The 13,700-nt window shown below is 40.4% G+C and overlaps 1 protein-coding gene across 2 annotated transcripts in view; it reads left to right on the forward strand.

Annotated features, from left to right (window-relative positions):
- LOC120563348 (PDZ domain-containing RING finger protein 4-like) overlaps positions 1–13,099 on the forward strand; it is an 84,481-nt gene extending 71,382 nt beyond the window's left edge. For both annotated transcript variants that reach the window (XM_039807469.1, XM_039807468.1), the window contains exons 4-8: positions 4,369–4,467; positions 6,708–6,770; positions 8,285–8,386; positions 9,160–9,288; positions 10,272–13,099. In XM_039807469.1, coding sequence (XP_039663403.1) covers positions 4,369–4,467; positions 6,708–6,770; positions 8,285–8,386; positions 9,160–9,288; positions 10,272–11,744 — 1,866 coding nt within the window. In that variant the 3' untranslated portion in view covers positions 11,745–13,099. The remainder of the gene's footprint in view (positions 1–4,368; positions 4,468–6,707; positions 6,771–8,284; positions 8,387–9,159; positions 9,289–10,271) is intronic.
- The last annotated feature ends 601 nt before the right edge of the window (positions 13,100–13,700 follow it).

The raw sequence follows: 13,700 nt of genomic DNA on the forward strand, positions 1-13,700 counted from the left end.
ATACTCATACTGTTTATTTCAAAGCTGTCTGGGTTTGTGTGAAAACACAGGATTTTTATTTTCCTGTACTTAAAAGGACACCACATATACTGCTCGTCTCTATCCAAACTAAAGACTGTATTCAGACATCAGACTGACGGCCACAGCAGGCAGCTGTTTTCAGCGAAACAGGTTTGATAAACCCTCCATACTCAACCTGTTGAGCGCCAAACAGCAGACAGACAAAGTTAGCACCTAGCTGGTGAACAGTGGAGCATTTAGCAGTTGTTCAAGATACAGATATTTTACAGTTTACAGCCTACTGTGCTTCCCCCAATTGGCCAAAAAAATTAAAGCAGGTTAATGTAGGAAGGTTACTGTTGGTTTTCTGGGGCAAAATTCTTAAAATATAAATGGAGTAAAATATTAGATAAACCAAGTTAGTGCAGCCAGCTAGACTCATGTGTACACATAACATAAATGGGTTTTTACAAGAGCACATGTTCATGAAAGACTGCAGACAGGAAGAGTATCACTGTCCTATCTATGTAGTGTGAAAGGAAGCACCACATTTCATACCACAGTAATTAAATCCAAGTCTGAGTCTGACTGAAATGAAACCAGGCACATCTGTAAAGGCCAATTTCCATAGTTGAACAGTCATTTCGCTATGAAAGTCACAGTCTCGACTTAACGCTCTTGCTAGAGAGTCTTAAACACTGAAAATAAGCCAGCATTGACAGCAACTGACAAAAGCAGCAACCTACCATATTCTGATGTTTCCCAGCAACCTTTAATACTTTACTGTATATATATATATATATATATACTCAATAGGGACTGACAGTCGAATTCCACCATAACGTTCTCCACAGCAACTCGCCAACTATGTCTCCCTCCCTCTACTATCTCAAAAACCTTAATTAAAATGAGTGAAAATGTACAGTATATTGTAGCTCAGCCAATTTAATTGTTTATTCTCTAGGAGAAGGCAAGACATTTTTTTGCCACCCATAAACCAGCCACAAACACTGGACTAAGCACAGTAGCCTATAATGTTCTCCCTGATGGTTGGCTTGTTTGGATTAATGAAACACACAATTTCATACAGAAACATCATACATTTCCTAGGATCTCTTGATGTGTACTGTATGTGGCCACAACACCATGTTAGTAACCATTCCTTTGATTAGTTTCAGTGAGTTCTGAAGAAGCAGAGTACTCCAAGCTCAGAGAAAGTATTTCCTCTCTTTCTGTCAGTGGTAGCCATCCATGCATTTGTGAATGCTTTTTCAATTACTGGTAATCAAAGGCGCGATTATTATGACAGCATCCAATGTGCTTTGATGGTGGGCAGCAATCTTCTCCCTAATCACGCCATCGCTGTCATTAATTCACTGTCAGCCCTCGTCCCTGTGCCACGCTGCAATCTCCTGCCTGAGAGGCAGAGAGCTCGCCTAGAAAATAGAGAAAAAAAATAAAAAGATGAGGAGAGACAGAGATTGGTGAATGTGCATTTGATGGATCAGGAGACAACCTCTTTTTACTGTGGCATCTGAGTGTGAGTGAGTGAGTGGGTGTTTTCTCCACACAATATTGTCTTAAAACAAGAAAGTAAAAGAACTGGTAAAGAAAAAGGGTCAAATGTGTGCTGCACACACACACACACACACACACACACACACACACACACGGTTGATGTTTCATCCAACATGCAGTAATTGTAGAAATCTATTTTCTCTGATCATTTAGCCATAGGTCTACTGCACTCTATCTTACCATTAATTAGTCAGAAGTAACTTTGGGCTTGTTCCACAGAGCCACATAGGGATGATGTAGTACCTGCTCACACCTCTACTTTGCCTCAGTCTCAGCAATTAATTTGTGTGGATTATTTTTAGACAGAAGGCTCAGATACATTGCTTGTGATTTCAATATTTCCAACAGATATCCCACGACTTCTCACATCATATTAGCATGCAAGATGTGAGCTGTCTCCGTAGCTCCCATTACCTCCATGACTGCTTTGTTGCATCAGATGTGCTGCTTTAATAATCTCTACACCAACAATAAGGGTGGTTGCTCATTGGTGATATTTTTAATATAGCTAATGGCTCATTTTTGTAGCTAACTTTGTATAGGTAGTCTGCACCAAAGCCTTTTCCTTCTTATTCTTAAAATATCAGCCGGGATTTGAAGTTGTCATCGCTTCTGAGACAGTCAATTAAAGATCTGAGCTCCCCGTCAGGTGGAGGCTGTCGAGAAAGATAAAACGACAAAGCTCAGATGATGTCGTTTTTCTTCAGCTCTTTTTCTCTGTGTCTGTGCGAATGTGTGCGCTTTGCTGAATACACTTGTGTGTAAGTATAGGTATTGTACAGGGATGCAGGAAGTACTTTTTGTGTATAATTGTGTATGAAAGTTTGTGTAGCCCAGCTCCCTGGTCCAAAAACACCTCAATGAACTGTCAATGTGTAAGAAAAGCAGAGGTAGTGAAAAAATGAGTGGCAGGGGAGGACAACAATGAGAACTGTGTGTGTGTGTGTGTGTGTGTGTGTGTGTGTGTGTGTGTGTGTGTGTGTGTGTGTGTGTGTGTGTGTGTGTGTGTGTGTGTGTGTGCACGTGTGTGCATGCGTGTGTGTGTGTGTGTGTGTGTGTGTGTGTGCGTGCGTGTGTGTGTGTCATAAACAGCTTAGGAGGTGTAGTCAGAGGCAGCAGGTGGTGACTCTGTGGCAGTGGTATTGGCCTTTTCCCCATCTTCCCCGCATCTCACCATGGTCAGACTTCACCCTCCCCTTGTCCTGCAAAGCCCTGGTACGTGTAACCAGCCAACCCACACTTGTCACAGAGGAAATTAATCTCTCTGTTTGTGTGAGGCCCCTGTGAGCCCCACCAGAGCCCTCACCACCGCCTCTATCCTCCTCTCCACTCAACCATCTCACTACTGCTGCTGAGAGTTGGTGTGTTTCTGCTCTAATGAAGACTTTGGAGGAGAGGCCATTTCACACTTGATTCCCCACAACACCCTTGATATGTTTCAGCATTTAGAGATGAAGCACAGGCCTGTGCTGTTTGCTGTTTGGCTGCACTTTTGTTGTGTGGAAACCGAGAGTGTAAAGTGGTTTATGTGCATAAACTGTCTGCAAGCTTGGAAGAAATTGGAAGTTGTGTTTGGTTTCATATTCACAACATACTTTTAATAGTAGATGAAGGGGGGCTGCCACTCACTCAAGTTCTAGCTGCAGTTAATCAAATCTCACTTTCTGTTTGTTTGTATTTATGAACTTAAATTAAGAATTCATGTTGACGCCAGGGTGCTTTGCTGTGTTCCAAGAGGCTTGTGGGAAATTTGACGACCACTGATTTGTAAGTCAATAGTTTTGTTGATCTCTCCCCAAGGGAAGATGAGGAATACTGTAGTGCTCCAAATATGTATATCTGGTAGCATTAGCATAATTATAGTTTATTTATAGTCTAACATTCTACAACTTGGCAAAAGCTTGAAAGAAAAACACTTGAGGTCCTCTGGCATTTATCAAAGCCCCACCGATCAAACTCTGCGAGCTGGGAATGTCTTTCATGATCAAACACTTTCAGACTCAAAAACCTTAGACAAGAGTTGGCAATCCACACTCAATAAGCATCTCAAAAACAAGTCAGTTTTTGTGCTGAAACTTGAAAAACATTATTTGATCTATAGCGAAGAACTTAGTCTTTGTGTAGCCATTGTTGTGCATCAAGATTTGTGTTTTATGGTAAGTGTATCCAAATACATTTGGTGTCTCAGATCAGTTTCAGTTGCTTCATTAAAGGTTACAGACATACTCTATGTCGGCAAACAATACAAACAATTGGTATAGTAGCTATTGTGGAGCTTTCAGTCATATCACTCAATCTTCCTTGGTAGATGGAGATTGTGCAGTCGTTATAGAACTGTAGTTCATTTATTGTTCTGAGCACTTAACGGATTTATCTGCCACGATGGTGTGAAGTGTTAAAAAACTGAATTTTATCCAACAATTTCATAGCAACTTATTTTGCAAGTTCTATCTCTGAATGAAGATTGCGTGATGTGAGCAAGAACTCCAGAACAGCTACTAAATGGACCTTGTGGTAAAACTTTCAGTGTCCTCCTATATCCTTAAATGTCCAACTTGCTTTCGCTCCGGGGATGGCAATGTCCGTCTGTCGGTGCACCAATTGGATTGCTTTGAAATTGGAACAGACATTCATAAAAACAAATCATTAAACTTTACACTTAGTAAACATTAGCATCGTCATTCTTGTGACTATGCAGACGACAACATTGAGCTCAAAGCAATGCTGTGCCCGGCATTCATGACTCTTCGTTTTTTTACATTTTATACATTTTATTCCATATGTACATAGGAAGTGGAATTGTGTCGACTCAACAGCCAAGAGAAGTTGGGGCTAACTCTGTGCTACAGAACAGATGAAGAGGAGGATGTGGCCATCTATGTCAGTGAGGTGAGTAGATAACTTCTCCTTCAAGATGATAGACTTGGATGACTTGTATTGAAAGGGAGTAATTTTCTTCATATATGACCATGAGCGCTGCATCTTCCAACTTAGTTTGCCATGAGGAAGCACTAACTTAGTTTTTCATTGGAGAACTCTGTAAACAGAATAATCTCTCTTTTATCTTTCCCCGCTCTGCTTTGCTCCTGGAGATACTGTAAAAAACATGCAACATAAATGTATCTACCTCCTGCTAGCTTTTTTTCTTTATGGCACAGTTAGGACTGCTAGCTGTTTGAAAATTGAAAAAAAAAAGAATACTCTTGGGGCAAAGGTACAGTATATGCATATTACTACATAGTTCTTTATATTTCAGTTCTTTGAAGTCTCACATTTACATATCATACACCGTTGTAGAAACCAACAATTATCATGGCTAGATCAGTGCCTCAGTAAAATGCCTAAAACAACTGAGAACACAACATTTTCATGACTAAATCATTTGTGACATTTAATATTCATCTTCCAATTTATGATTTACTTTGGTATTCATGTGAGCAAAGCAGGTTCTCTATTGGGTATATAGTTACATTAAAATTGAACTCTTTCATCAACCACACATTACTTGTTTGGACAATTTGGCAATGTTCTAACTGCATGACTACAATGTCAGGTACCGACAGGAAATGACCAAGACAGAAAAAACCTAAACCCTTTCAGGTCTTTTCTGAGTTGTTCATCTAGTCCTTTCCAGACAGCTGACACCAATAATCAAGCTGTGAGATACACATTAGCAAAAAGACTCTTGCATCCATTATCTCCCACTTGAAAGCATAGAAAATACTGTTCTCCATTCTGCTCAACTTTCTCTCCGAATCGTTTGAAGTTGACTCGGACCCTGCAAGATGTTCGCTTTGAGAGCTGAGCAGAATATAAATCACTGCATCCGTGGCTCTTGGCAGCATCCTTAAGTGTTCATTTTGAAAAAAGTAGAGCTTAAAGGTGTGTGCTGCATTTAGATGAGGTGGCTGAATGTCACTGTATACAGGATGTGTTACAGGAGGTGTTACTCTGATCTTGCATAAGTAGCGAGAGCATATCAACATGGAGTTAAGAACAATGCAAGGTCATTTTAAAACAAGCTTAATTTCCCAACTTTGTAGCACTTGATGAATGGCCATATTGTCTATACTGTGCTGCTAGTTTAGTTTTTTTCCCTTTGTTTCTATTGTGTCTCACAGTACAGTGGTTAAACAATTTAAAAGTCCATTCTGTTAAGTCCATTCATTTTCTATCCCTGTTTAATTCTATTCAGGGGCGCAGGGGGCCTGCATAAGGCAAAAAGGCAGACTCCATCCTGGGCAGGTCACCAGTCTATTGCAGGGTCAACTGACACTCATTCACACTAACAGGAAATTCAAAGTTTTCTGTCCATCTTCACTCTCTTTGTTTATATTTCCTCCAGATCAGTTTTCTCACATCTTCTTCCCACTGTTCAAACACAGTCAGAAAGTCAAACCCAAAACCTTCTTGCTGTGTGGCAAAAATGTAACCACAGCCATTTCACCACTCACAGTGATATCTTCATCAAGTAATACATTCCAAAATGTTACTATATTTCAGTTTCCAGTTGTAGATTACTCAGGGTTTAGGTCTCCCCATAACTGCAGAAAGATTACATTCAATTTCCTCTGTTCCCTCCATTCCTGTCTGGTGACCTTCCTCCCAGTTCAATGAGTGTTCCTCTGTGTAGGAGTGGACTATCATGAAGATGGAGTGCCACAGCACCTCACCATCTCCAGAAATCCCGCCTGTTAGAAGAAATTGAAACGAATGGCCCCAGACACCGATTGATTGGTCGATGAAAGAGTATCCTGCCCCCTTGTTCACTGGCATTAGTTACAGGAGGAACAGGGACATCATGCATTGAGGCTGAGTTACAGGCTGTAAATGCTGTATCCACAGGCTTGTCTATAGAAACCTGCCACAATATAGCAACTGAGGCAGGTACAATTGAGGATTTAAATGATGAAGGTGAATGCTCAGGGTTAAAATGCCTTTGAAAACTGACCAAAGTCTTCCCATGACAGCACACCTATTGTATGTTGCTCACGTTATTAACAGTCTAGACATGTCTAGCTCGGGGATGTCTTCATAATGAGTTAAAACATTTTCAGCCACTTTTTGATTATCTTGAATAAGGATTGAAAGTGTTTTAAGGCATTATTTTGTTCCCTCTATTGTCACAGATCAGTCCAAACAGCATCGCTGCCAGAGATGGCCGCATCAGAGAGGGGGATCGCATTTTACAGGTACAGTAGGACATTCTCTCTTATTGTCCCCCTATACACTAGCTCTCATTTGATTCAACATAAAAACACGCTTTTATTTTGTCACACTCAACCACTGTCTCCCAGCATGAGAGCCCATTCATTTTTAATGGCAGCACATTAAAGGGGGAACTCGCCCCCGCTGTGACTGTGAGAGGGGGAGAAATGCCCCCCTGCCTGTTTTCGTTACCGACTCAGCACCAATGTTTGTTTTTTTTAAGAGTTCTGGTTCAGGATGGCGCTGTGCTGCAGCTCACTGCCTCCTGTGGGATAGGGCTGAGAGGCTATGACTGTTATTAGCCCCTAGCTTCATCTTCAGGTCTGAGATTCAGAGGAATTCTGCTGCCGACAAGCAGCAGTTGTAAGGGCTGAGGGCTGTACAGTTTAGAGTTGCCTCTGTGGGTAATTATTGTTTTTGTTTGGACAATTAATAGCCTCTAATTGTAATGTGTAAAGTATATTATCACCTTATTAAATTCTTATGGCAAACAATTGCCTACTTAAAATTCAGCAGACAGAGCAACATTTCCTTTACTTGGAGCTGTGCGTTTAGCCACCTGATGAATATAAGTTTAATATTTACTGTATTTAAAATTCTGTTTTGGTCACCACCAATTCCTGAGGAAAATAAAAGATAAGGCTTGCTAGCTTTCTAGATGCCAACTACGTTCACCACAGAGTTGGGTGATGATTCTCTGTGGGTTCGTCACTATAAACATCTTTCAGATTACACATTATTTTTTTTTTTTAAAGATAATTTTTTGGGGCTTTTCCCTTTATTACATAGAGACTACACATTATTTGATCCATTGTATATATAAAAAATATTAATAGTGTAGCTTTAGCTGCAGATTAGCAATTGAACGTAGTGTACTGAGATAGGTCACCTTTGATACCACAAATAGGCAATTACCTATTTTAACAGAAGTGAAGATCTATGAAAATAAATAGTCTGAGCAAGTGATTATTTGATGCGTGGGGCATAAGAACTGTTTACTTCTAATTGTCTGCCGGTGTCTACCATGTGTGACTGATTTGAGCCAGGAGTATGCGCGTGTATGTGTGTTTGTGAGGCAGACCAGTACTCTGGCACTATTATCCACCAGTGACAGGGCCATTACTCTGCCTGCAAAAAGATGGACGCCCCCTGTCAGTGGCCAGTTAATTGTACGGCTAGATGCATGTGCGCGGCCGGATACTTTGGTGAACACAACAGCTCGGTCGGCCCACGGCCACTGTCCCATTCATAATCACTGCTGGGTCCTGCTTCATATTAGAGAGCATCAGAGTGTTTACAATTTCCCCAGGAAAATAAGGCATTTTTGTGCAGTGCCTCATTTATCGTGGTACTTGAAGGGCTTTTGTATTGGAGAGAATGAAGTTGCCCTCAGTGTGCATGCGCCTGTTTTTAAATGTTTTCTGTTGTGTATAGAATACATGTTTTCTTGTGTCTGACTTAATAGTGAGTGTTCTAATCATGTTTGCATGTCATTTAGATTAATGGCCAAGATGTACAAGACAGAGAGGAAGCAATGGCTGCACTCTCCAATGACGAGAGTAGGAACATCGTACTGCTGGTTGCCAGACCTGAGATGCAGGTTAGAATTTACTACACAGTTCCCTCACAATGACATACTGTATATTTCAGCCACTGACTTTTGGTTTGTCATTTACATTATATTTGCTCAGAGTAAACCTTAGCAGTCTGGGGAAGCCAACCCTCCCCACAGCTACAACCACTCCGAGTAGAAGCCACCACTGAGACACCTCATCATGTTTTATTTTTATGTAGCGCCACTGTAATTGACTTCCAACGGTAAGCCATAAAAGCTAATGGCATGCTAATGTGGAGTGAGTTCAGGCCCAAGGCCGATGGCGAATAAGTAAAAGGACTCTGCCGCAGTGCAGATGAGCCAGGAGCAATAGTAGACTCTTTGTAATTAAATGTGTCTCTCAGTAGTAAATCTGAAGTCTTCAGATATGGATCCCACTTGGTTCACATCGAGCAGACAAACAAATGATGGATGGTGTGGAGCAAATAGGTCAAAGGTGGCAGTCTTATGTCCATTACATTGTATTGGCTTGATTTTAAGATTAGAATGCATGTTTTAAAGATGAGGGGTGGCCATTTGTTGGTTAAGAAAAAGGTTAACTGCATATCAGTCAAACACAGCATCATAGTGATGCTTGTGGTTTCTTATTTCAAAACCATGCCTGGTGTTTTTTTATTTATTTTTTTATTTTTGAAAATCCCATTTGGAACACCCAACTATTTGTTTTTGAGACACCGTGTCGCCACAAGCTTTAGGACTTAACAAATAACACTCGCCTCTTTCTCTCTCTCCATATGCTTTCTTTCATTCACCCTTAGCTGGAGGAGGCCTGGCTGGATGATGAGCACAGTGAGTTCCTGGAGCAGCTGAAGATGGAAATGTTGGAGGAGCAGCAGAGAGAGGAGATGGAATTGGCTGCCTTACAGGAGGAGCAGGAGAATGAGCAGGTCAGACAGCAGCAAAACATGCTTTGCGTAACTGGATTAGCGAGAGAATAACAAAGCATTGTTATCTGGGTTTAAGAAACTCTGGAAAGCCTGTTTCTTTGTATTTGCTCTGTTCAACAATAATAAAGGCTCCAAAATACTAGTGAGTCACAAAGCAATAGATTTAAGGTAACCTTCCCCCTGATTGACAGACCGTAATATCTTACGAACATCATATACCATCAGATTGACCAATAATTGCTTTTACCGTGTTAGGTCATTACTCACAGTCAATATTAACCTGTTCCTCGAAATCACTACAGATCAAGCTGGTGGCAGAGATTAAATCAAACTCTTCATTGACTTTCTTTGCAAAACAGTGAAAACTAACTTTGCCCTTTGAAATATGAATATAAAATAATGATGATGAATATTTATGGAAGGGGACCGTTGAACAATTTAAATTCCAAACATTAGTAATCATAATTTAGAATTCTGTTTTGTTGGGAGAATAGCAAACTACAAAAATCCATATAAATGGAACTTCAAAGACATCAGAAACAATCCCTCAAGTAACAGAGCTGTATAACAGTTACGCACAACAGCATATGTAATCCTTCAGGAGAATGCAGAATAGGGTTGCACTTCTTGAACTCTTAAATTCTGTAGTTCTGGTAACTTTTTGTTGTTTTCTGTCCTTATTCCATAAAAAGGAAGGTCAAACAGGAAACTATATAAGAAAACACCAGGGTATCATTTTTTTATCACTTAAAACATATTTGCAAGGTTACTTGCAAATAACTTGAAAACATACTTACACACACTAATAATCAAAACAGGCTTACATACATACACATACAGTTTCCAGTAAGTGCCATAGATTAATACGATAATAAAAATGTATCCTTATGTGGCTCATTAAAAGAAAGAAGTGTACCATAATGTAATTGCCAGAGATCTATAAAAAGTATTTCAGGCTGGTCTTGTCATCTTATTGTTTTCAGAGAGCAGAAGACGACAAGCCAACCTGCTCAACACTCCCTCATCATAAAGATAGCGTACTGAGTATAAAAGACAGAATGGAGAGCTCAGAGCATAATGTCCTAGCACACATACAGAGACGCTTGTCCCAGTGCCTGAGAGACAATCGGGACACACACCATGCCACCGGCTCCATGCGGCTGGAGGACAAAGAGGATGAGGACGATGATGAGACGGAGGGTGATCGTTTCCAGCAGCTCTTGGAGCTGAAGTGTCAGATACGTAACAGCGGTGAGTACGATCTGTTCTACAGCCGCCGCAGCACCATTGAGTGCAACATGGGAGAGCAGGGCGGCGTACAACATGAGCTACGTATGCTCAATGAGGAACTGCGCAGCATCGAACTGGAATGTCAGAACATTATGCAGGCCCATAACCTTCGTAAGGGCCAGCAGTCTCCCTCCACAGGCCACTCTGCACCCTCAACCAAAAACCAAAGCTTCCATCGAAGTGACCCCTCAAGGGGTAAGCTGGCTGACATTAATGAGAGGCTGGAGAAATCAGACAAGGACAGCTCCAGTGCCTATAACACGGCTGAGAGTTCACGAAGCACTCCTCTGGCAATGGACCGCTCGCCGGAGCACTCGCTCCAGAGGATGGTTAGTCTCACCAACCAGAGGAACCTCTGCAGCAGCCTTGCCACTGGTTCTTCTCTTAGCCCAAGCCCCATCCCAGCATGCCTTGCTTCAGTCCCAGGGGGAGGCAGCAGCCATGAATACAGCAATCCTTCTGAGTCGAACCAGACAACTCAGGCTGAGGAGGAGAGCAGGGGCAAATTAAAGCCACGTGCTTCCCATATTCCTTACTTCTCTCCATCCCACAGTTCCCAGCAGAGGCAGGTCAACATCCCAGCACATGCCCGCCACTACCAGAGCTACATGCAGCTGATCCAGCAGCGCTCAGCTGTGGAGTACGCTCAGAGCCAGCTCAGCCTGCTCAGTGTCTGCAAAGAGCCTCAGAGGCCCAATAATGAGCCCAAGATGGAGTGGAAGGTCAAGATCCGCAGCGACGGCACGCGCTACATCACCAAGAGGCCTGTGAGAGACAAGATCCTGAGGGAGCGAGCCCTAAAGATTAAAGAGGAGCGTAGTGGGGGAATGACCACTGATGATGATGCAATGAGTGAAATGAAGATGGGGAGGTACTGGAGTAAAGAGGAAAGAAAGCAGCACCTGGTCAGAGCAAAAGAACAGAGGAAAAGACGAGAGTTCATGCAGCGTAGCCGGCTGGAAAGCTTGAAGGAGAACCCTCAGAGCAGCAGCGAGGGTCGCAAGGAAGTCAGCATTATAGAGCTAAGCCAGAAGAAGATGATGAAGAAACGCAACAAGAAGATCCTGGACAACTGGATGACCATCCAGGAGCTGATGACTCATGGTACTAAGGCCCCTGAGGGAGCCAAGGTGCACAACGCCTTCCTATCAGTCACTACTGTATAAAAGAAAAAAACACACACATTCTACCCGATGCGGTATAATATACTTGCCTCGTTAAATGTGGCATTTTTATGAGGACAATAGGAATATTTTTCACACTTTGTAACCCAAAAAGCATTTTGTAAAGAATTTATCAGTGGTGTCATGGGATTATCTTCATGCTTTTTCAGTATTGTTTTTCACATCACTCTGCGGGACAAACATTTTTCTATGAAATTATGACTATATAATTATTTTATTACTTCGCTCTAAACATTTTTATCTTTTCAATTCTATTTTCATATTTATGTTGTATCCATAAAACTCAAAATGGTTGTATGAGCATCTTAAGACAAGTTAAGTGTTTTCTGTTGTGTAATTTCTATACAATTGTAACACGCAATGAATCAGTGGGTCTCCAGCCTTTCACTTCCTTTTTAAATGCTTCTTTCATTAACGTATCTACTTATCCTTTAAAGCTGAAATCAATAACTCACTCAATGTTGTTGAGAGGTAGTTGAGATTATGTTTCACACTATTGGTGTTTAGACATGGACAAGAAGACCAACTAGTCACAAAGTCTACCACACACATCAGGAAATTATGATAGCTTAAAAAAAGTTAAAGTAAGGTACAAATTTCAGCTTTAAAAGATGATAACTTGGAAAAAAGAGTTGAGATACAGTAAAATAAATTCTTCACTTTAAATAGGAAATTATCTTACATTGCAATCTTAGTACTGTATATCTTGCTCCTAATAAAAGGTTGAGCATAACTATGGCAAGAATGTGTTTGACTGCAAACTGCCATATCTCTGTGGACGTTTTAGATCTCTAAAACATTGTAAATTGTTAGTATGAGCAAAGATTTCAAGTCAACAACTCAAATAACTTTTGCTAATATCATTTTTATTATCAGCAATTTTATAAAAGCATCTTTTAAAAGTTCCAATACCTCATGTTACAGTGAAATACTTAAGAAGCTGCTACACTGACTGGTCAATTGAAAAACAACTTTGTGGACACAGGATTTATGTACTATATACAGTATATTATACTTATGAGATTTTTTTTTTCGCATTAAAGACACAGACATCCCAAGAGTCAAAAATATTCTGACTCATTGCCAGTGCTGCAGCTTTGTTTGTATGTTTTTCAGCTTTTGATAAAATTTATTTTCTATTCAGTTTTATTTTTCCTTAATATGTTGAGGTTTTTTTTCTACATATTCAACAACATATGGACCTGCTCATAGCTTTTACATACTAGTATTTTTACGTCATCAACATACACCTTTACTCAGCATAGCCTTAACAGCAAAAACGGAATCAATGATACAAACCCCAATTCCAATGAAGTTGGGACATTGTGCAAAACGTAAATAAAAACAGAATACAGTGATATGCAAATCCTCTTCAACCTATATTCAATTGAATACACTACAAAGACAAGATATTTAATGTTCAAACAGATAAACTATTGTTTTTTCTGCAAATATTCACTCATTTTGAATTTGATGCCTGCAACACATTCCAAAAAAGCTGGGACAGGGGAAATTATAGACTAGGAAAGTTGAGGAATGCTCCAAAAACACCTGTTTGGAACATTCCACAGGTGAACAGGTTAACTGGAAACAGGTGAGTGTCATGATTAGTTATAAAAAAAACACTGAAACAATAAAGTTTATCAGTTTGAACATTAAATATCGTATCTTTGTAGTGTATTCAATTGAATATAGGTTGAAAAGGATTTGCAAATCATTGTATTCCATTTTTAATTACGTTTTACACAAAGTCCCAACTTCATTGGAATTGGGTACAGAACATTTGTGTTGCCAAACTGCAACAGAGAGGTATTGTTCAGCCTTATTTATGCATAGTATAATTTGAGTTTATTGTAACTGGAAAATGTTTTGCGGCCACATTATGTGTTAGGATGATTGCCACTGAGCAGGACTCAGAACACAGCATATTAGATCATT

This window comes from Perca fluviatilis, chromosome 8 (genome assembly GCF_010015445.1).
Source record: "Perca fluviatilis chromosome 8, GENO_Pfluv_1.0, whole genome shotgun sequence".
Classification (NCBI taxonomy): domain Eukaryota; kingdom Metazoa; phylum Chordata; class Actinopteri; order Perciformes; family Percidae; genus Perca; species Perca fluviatilis.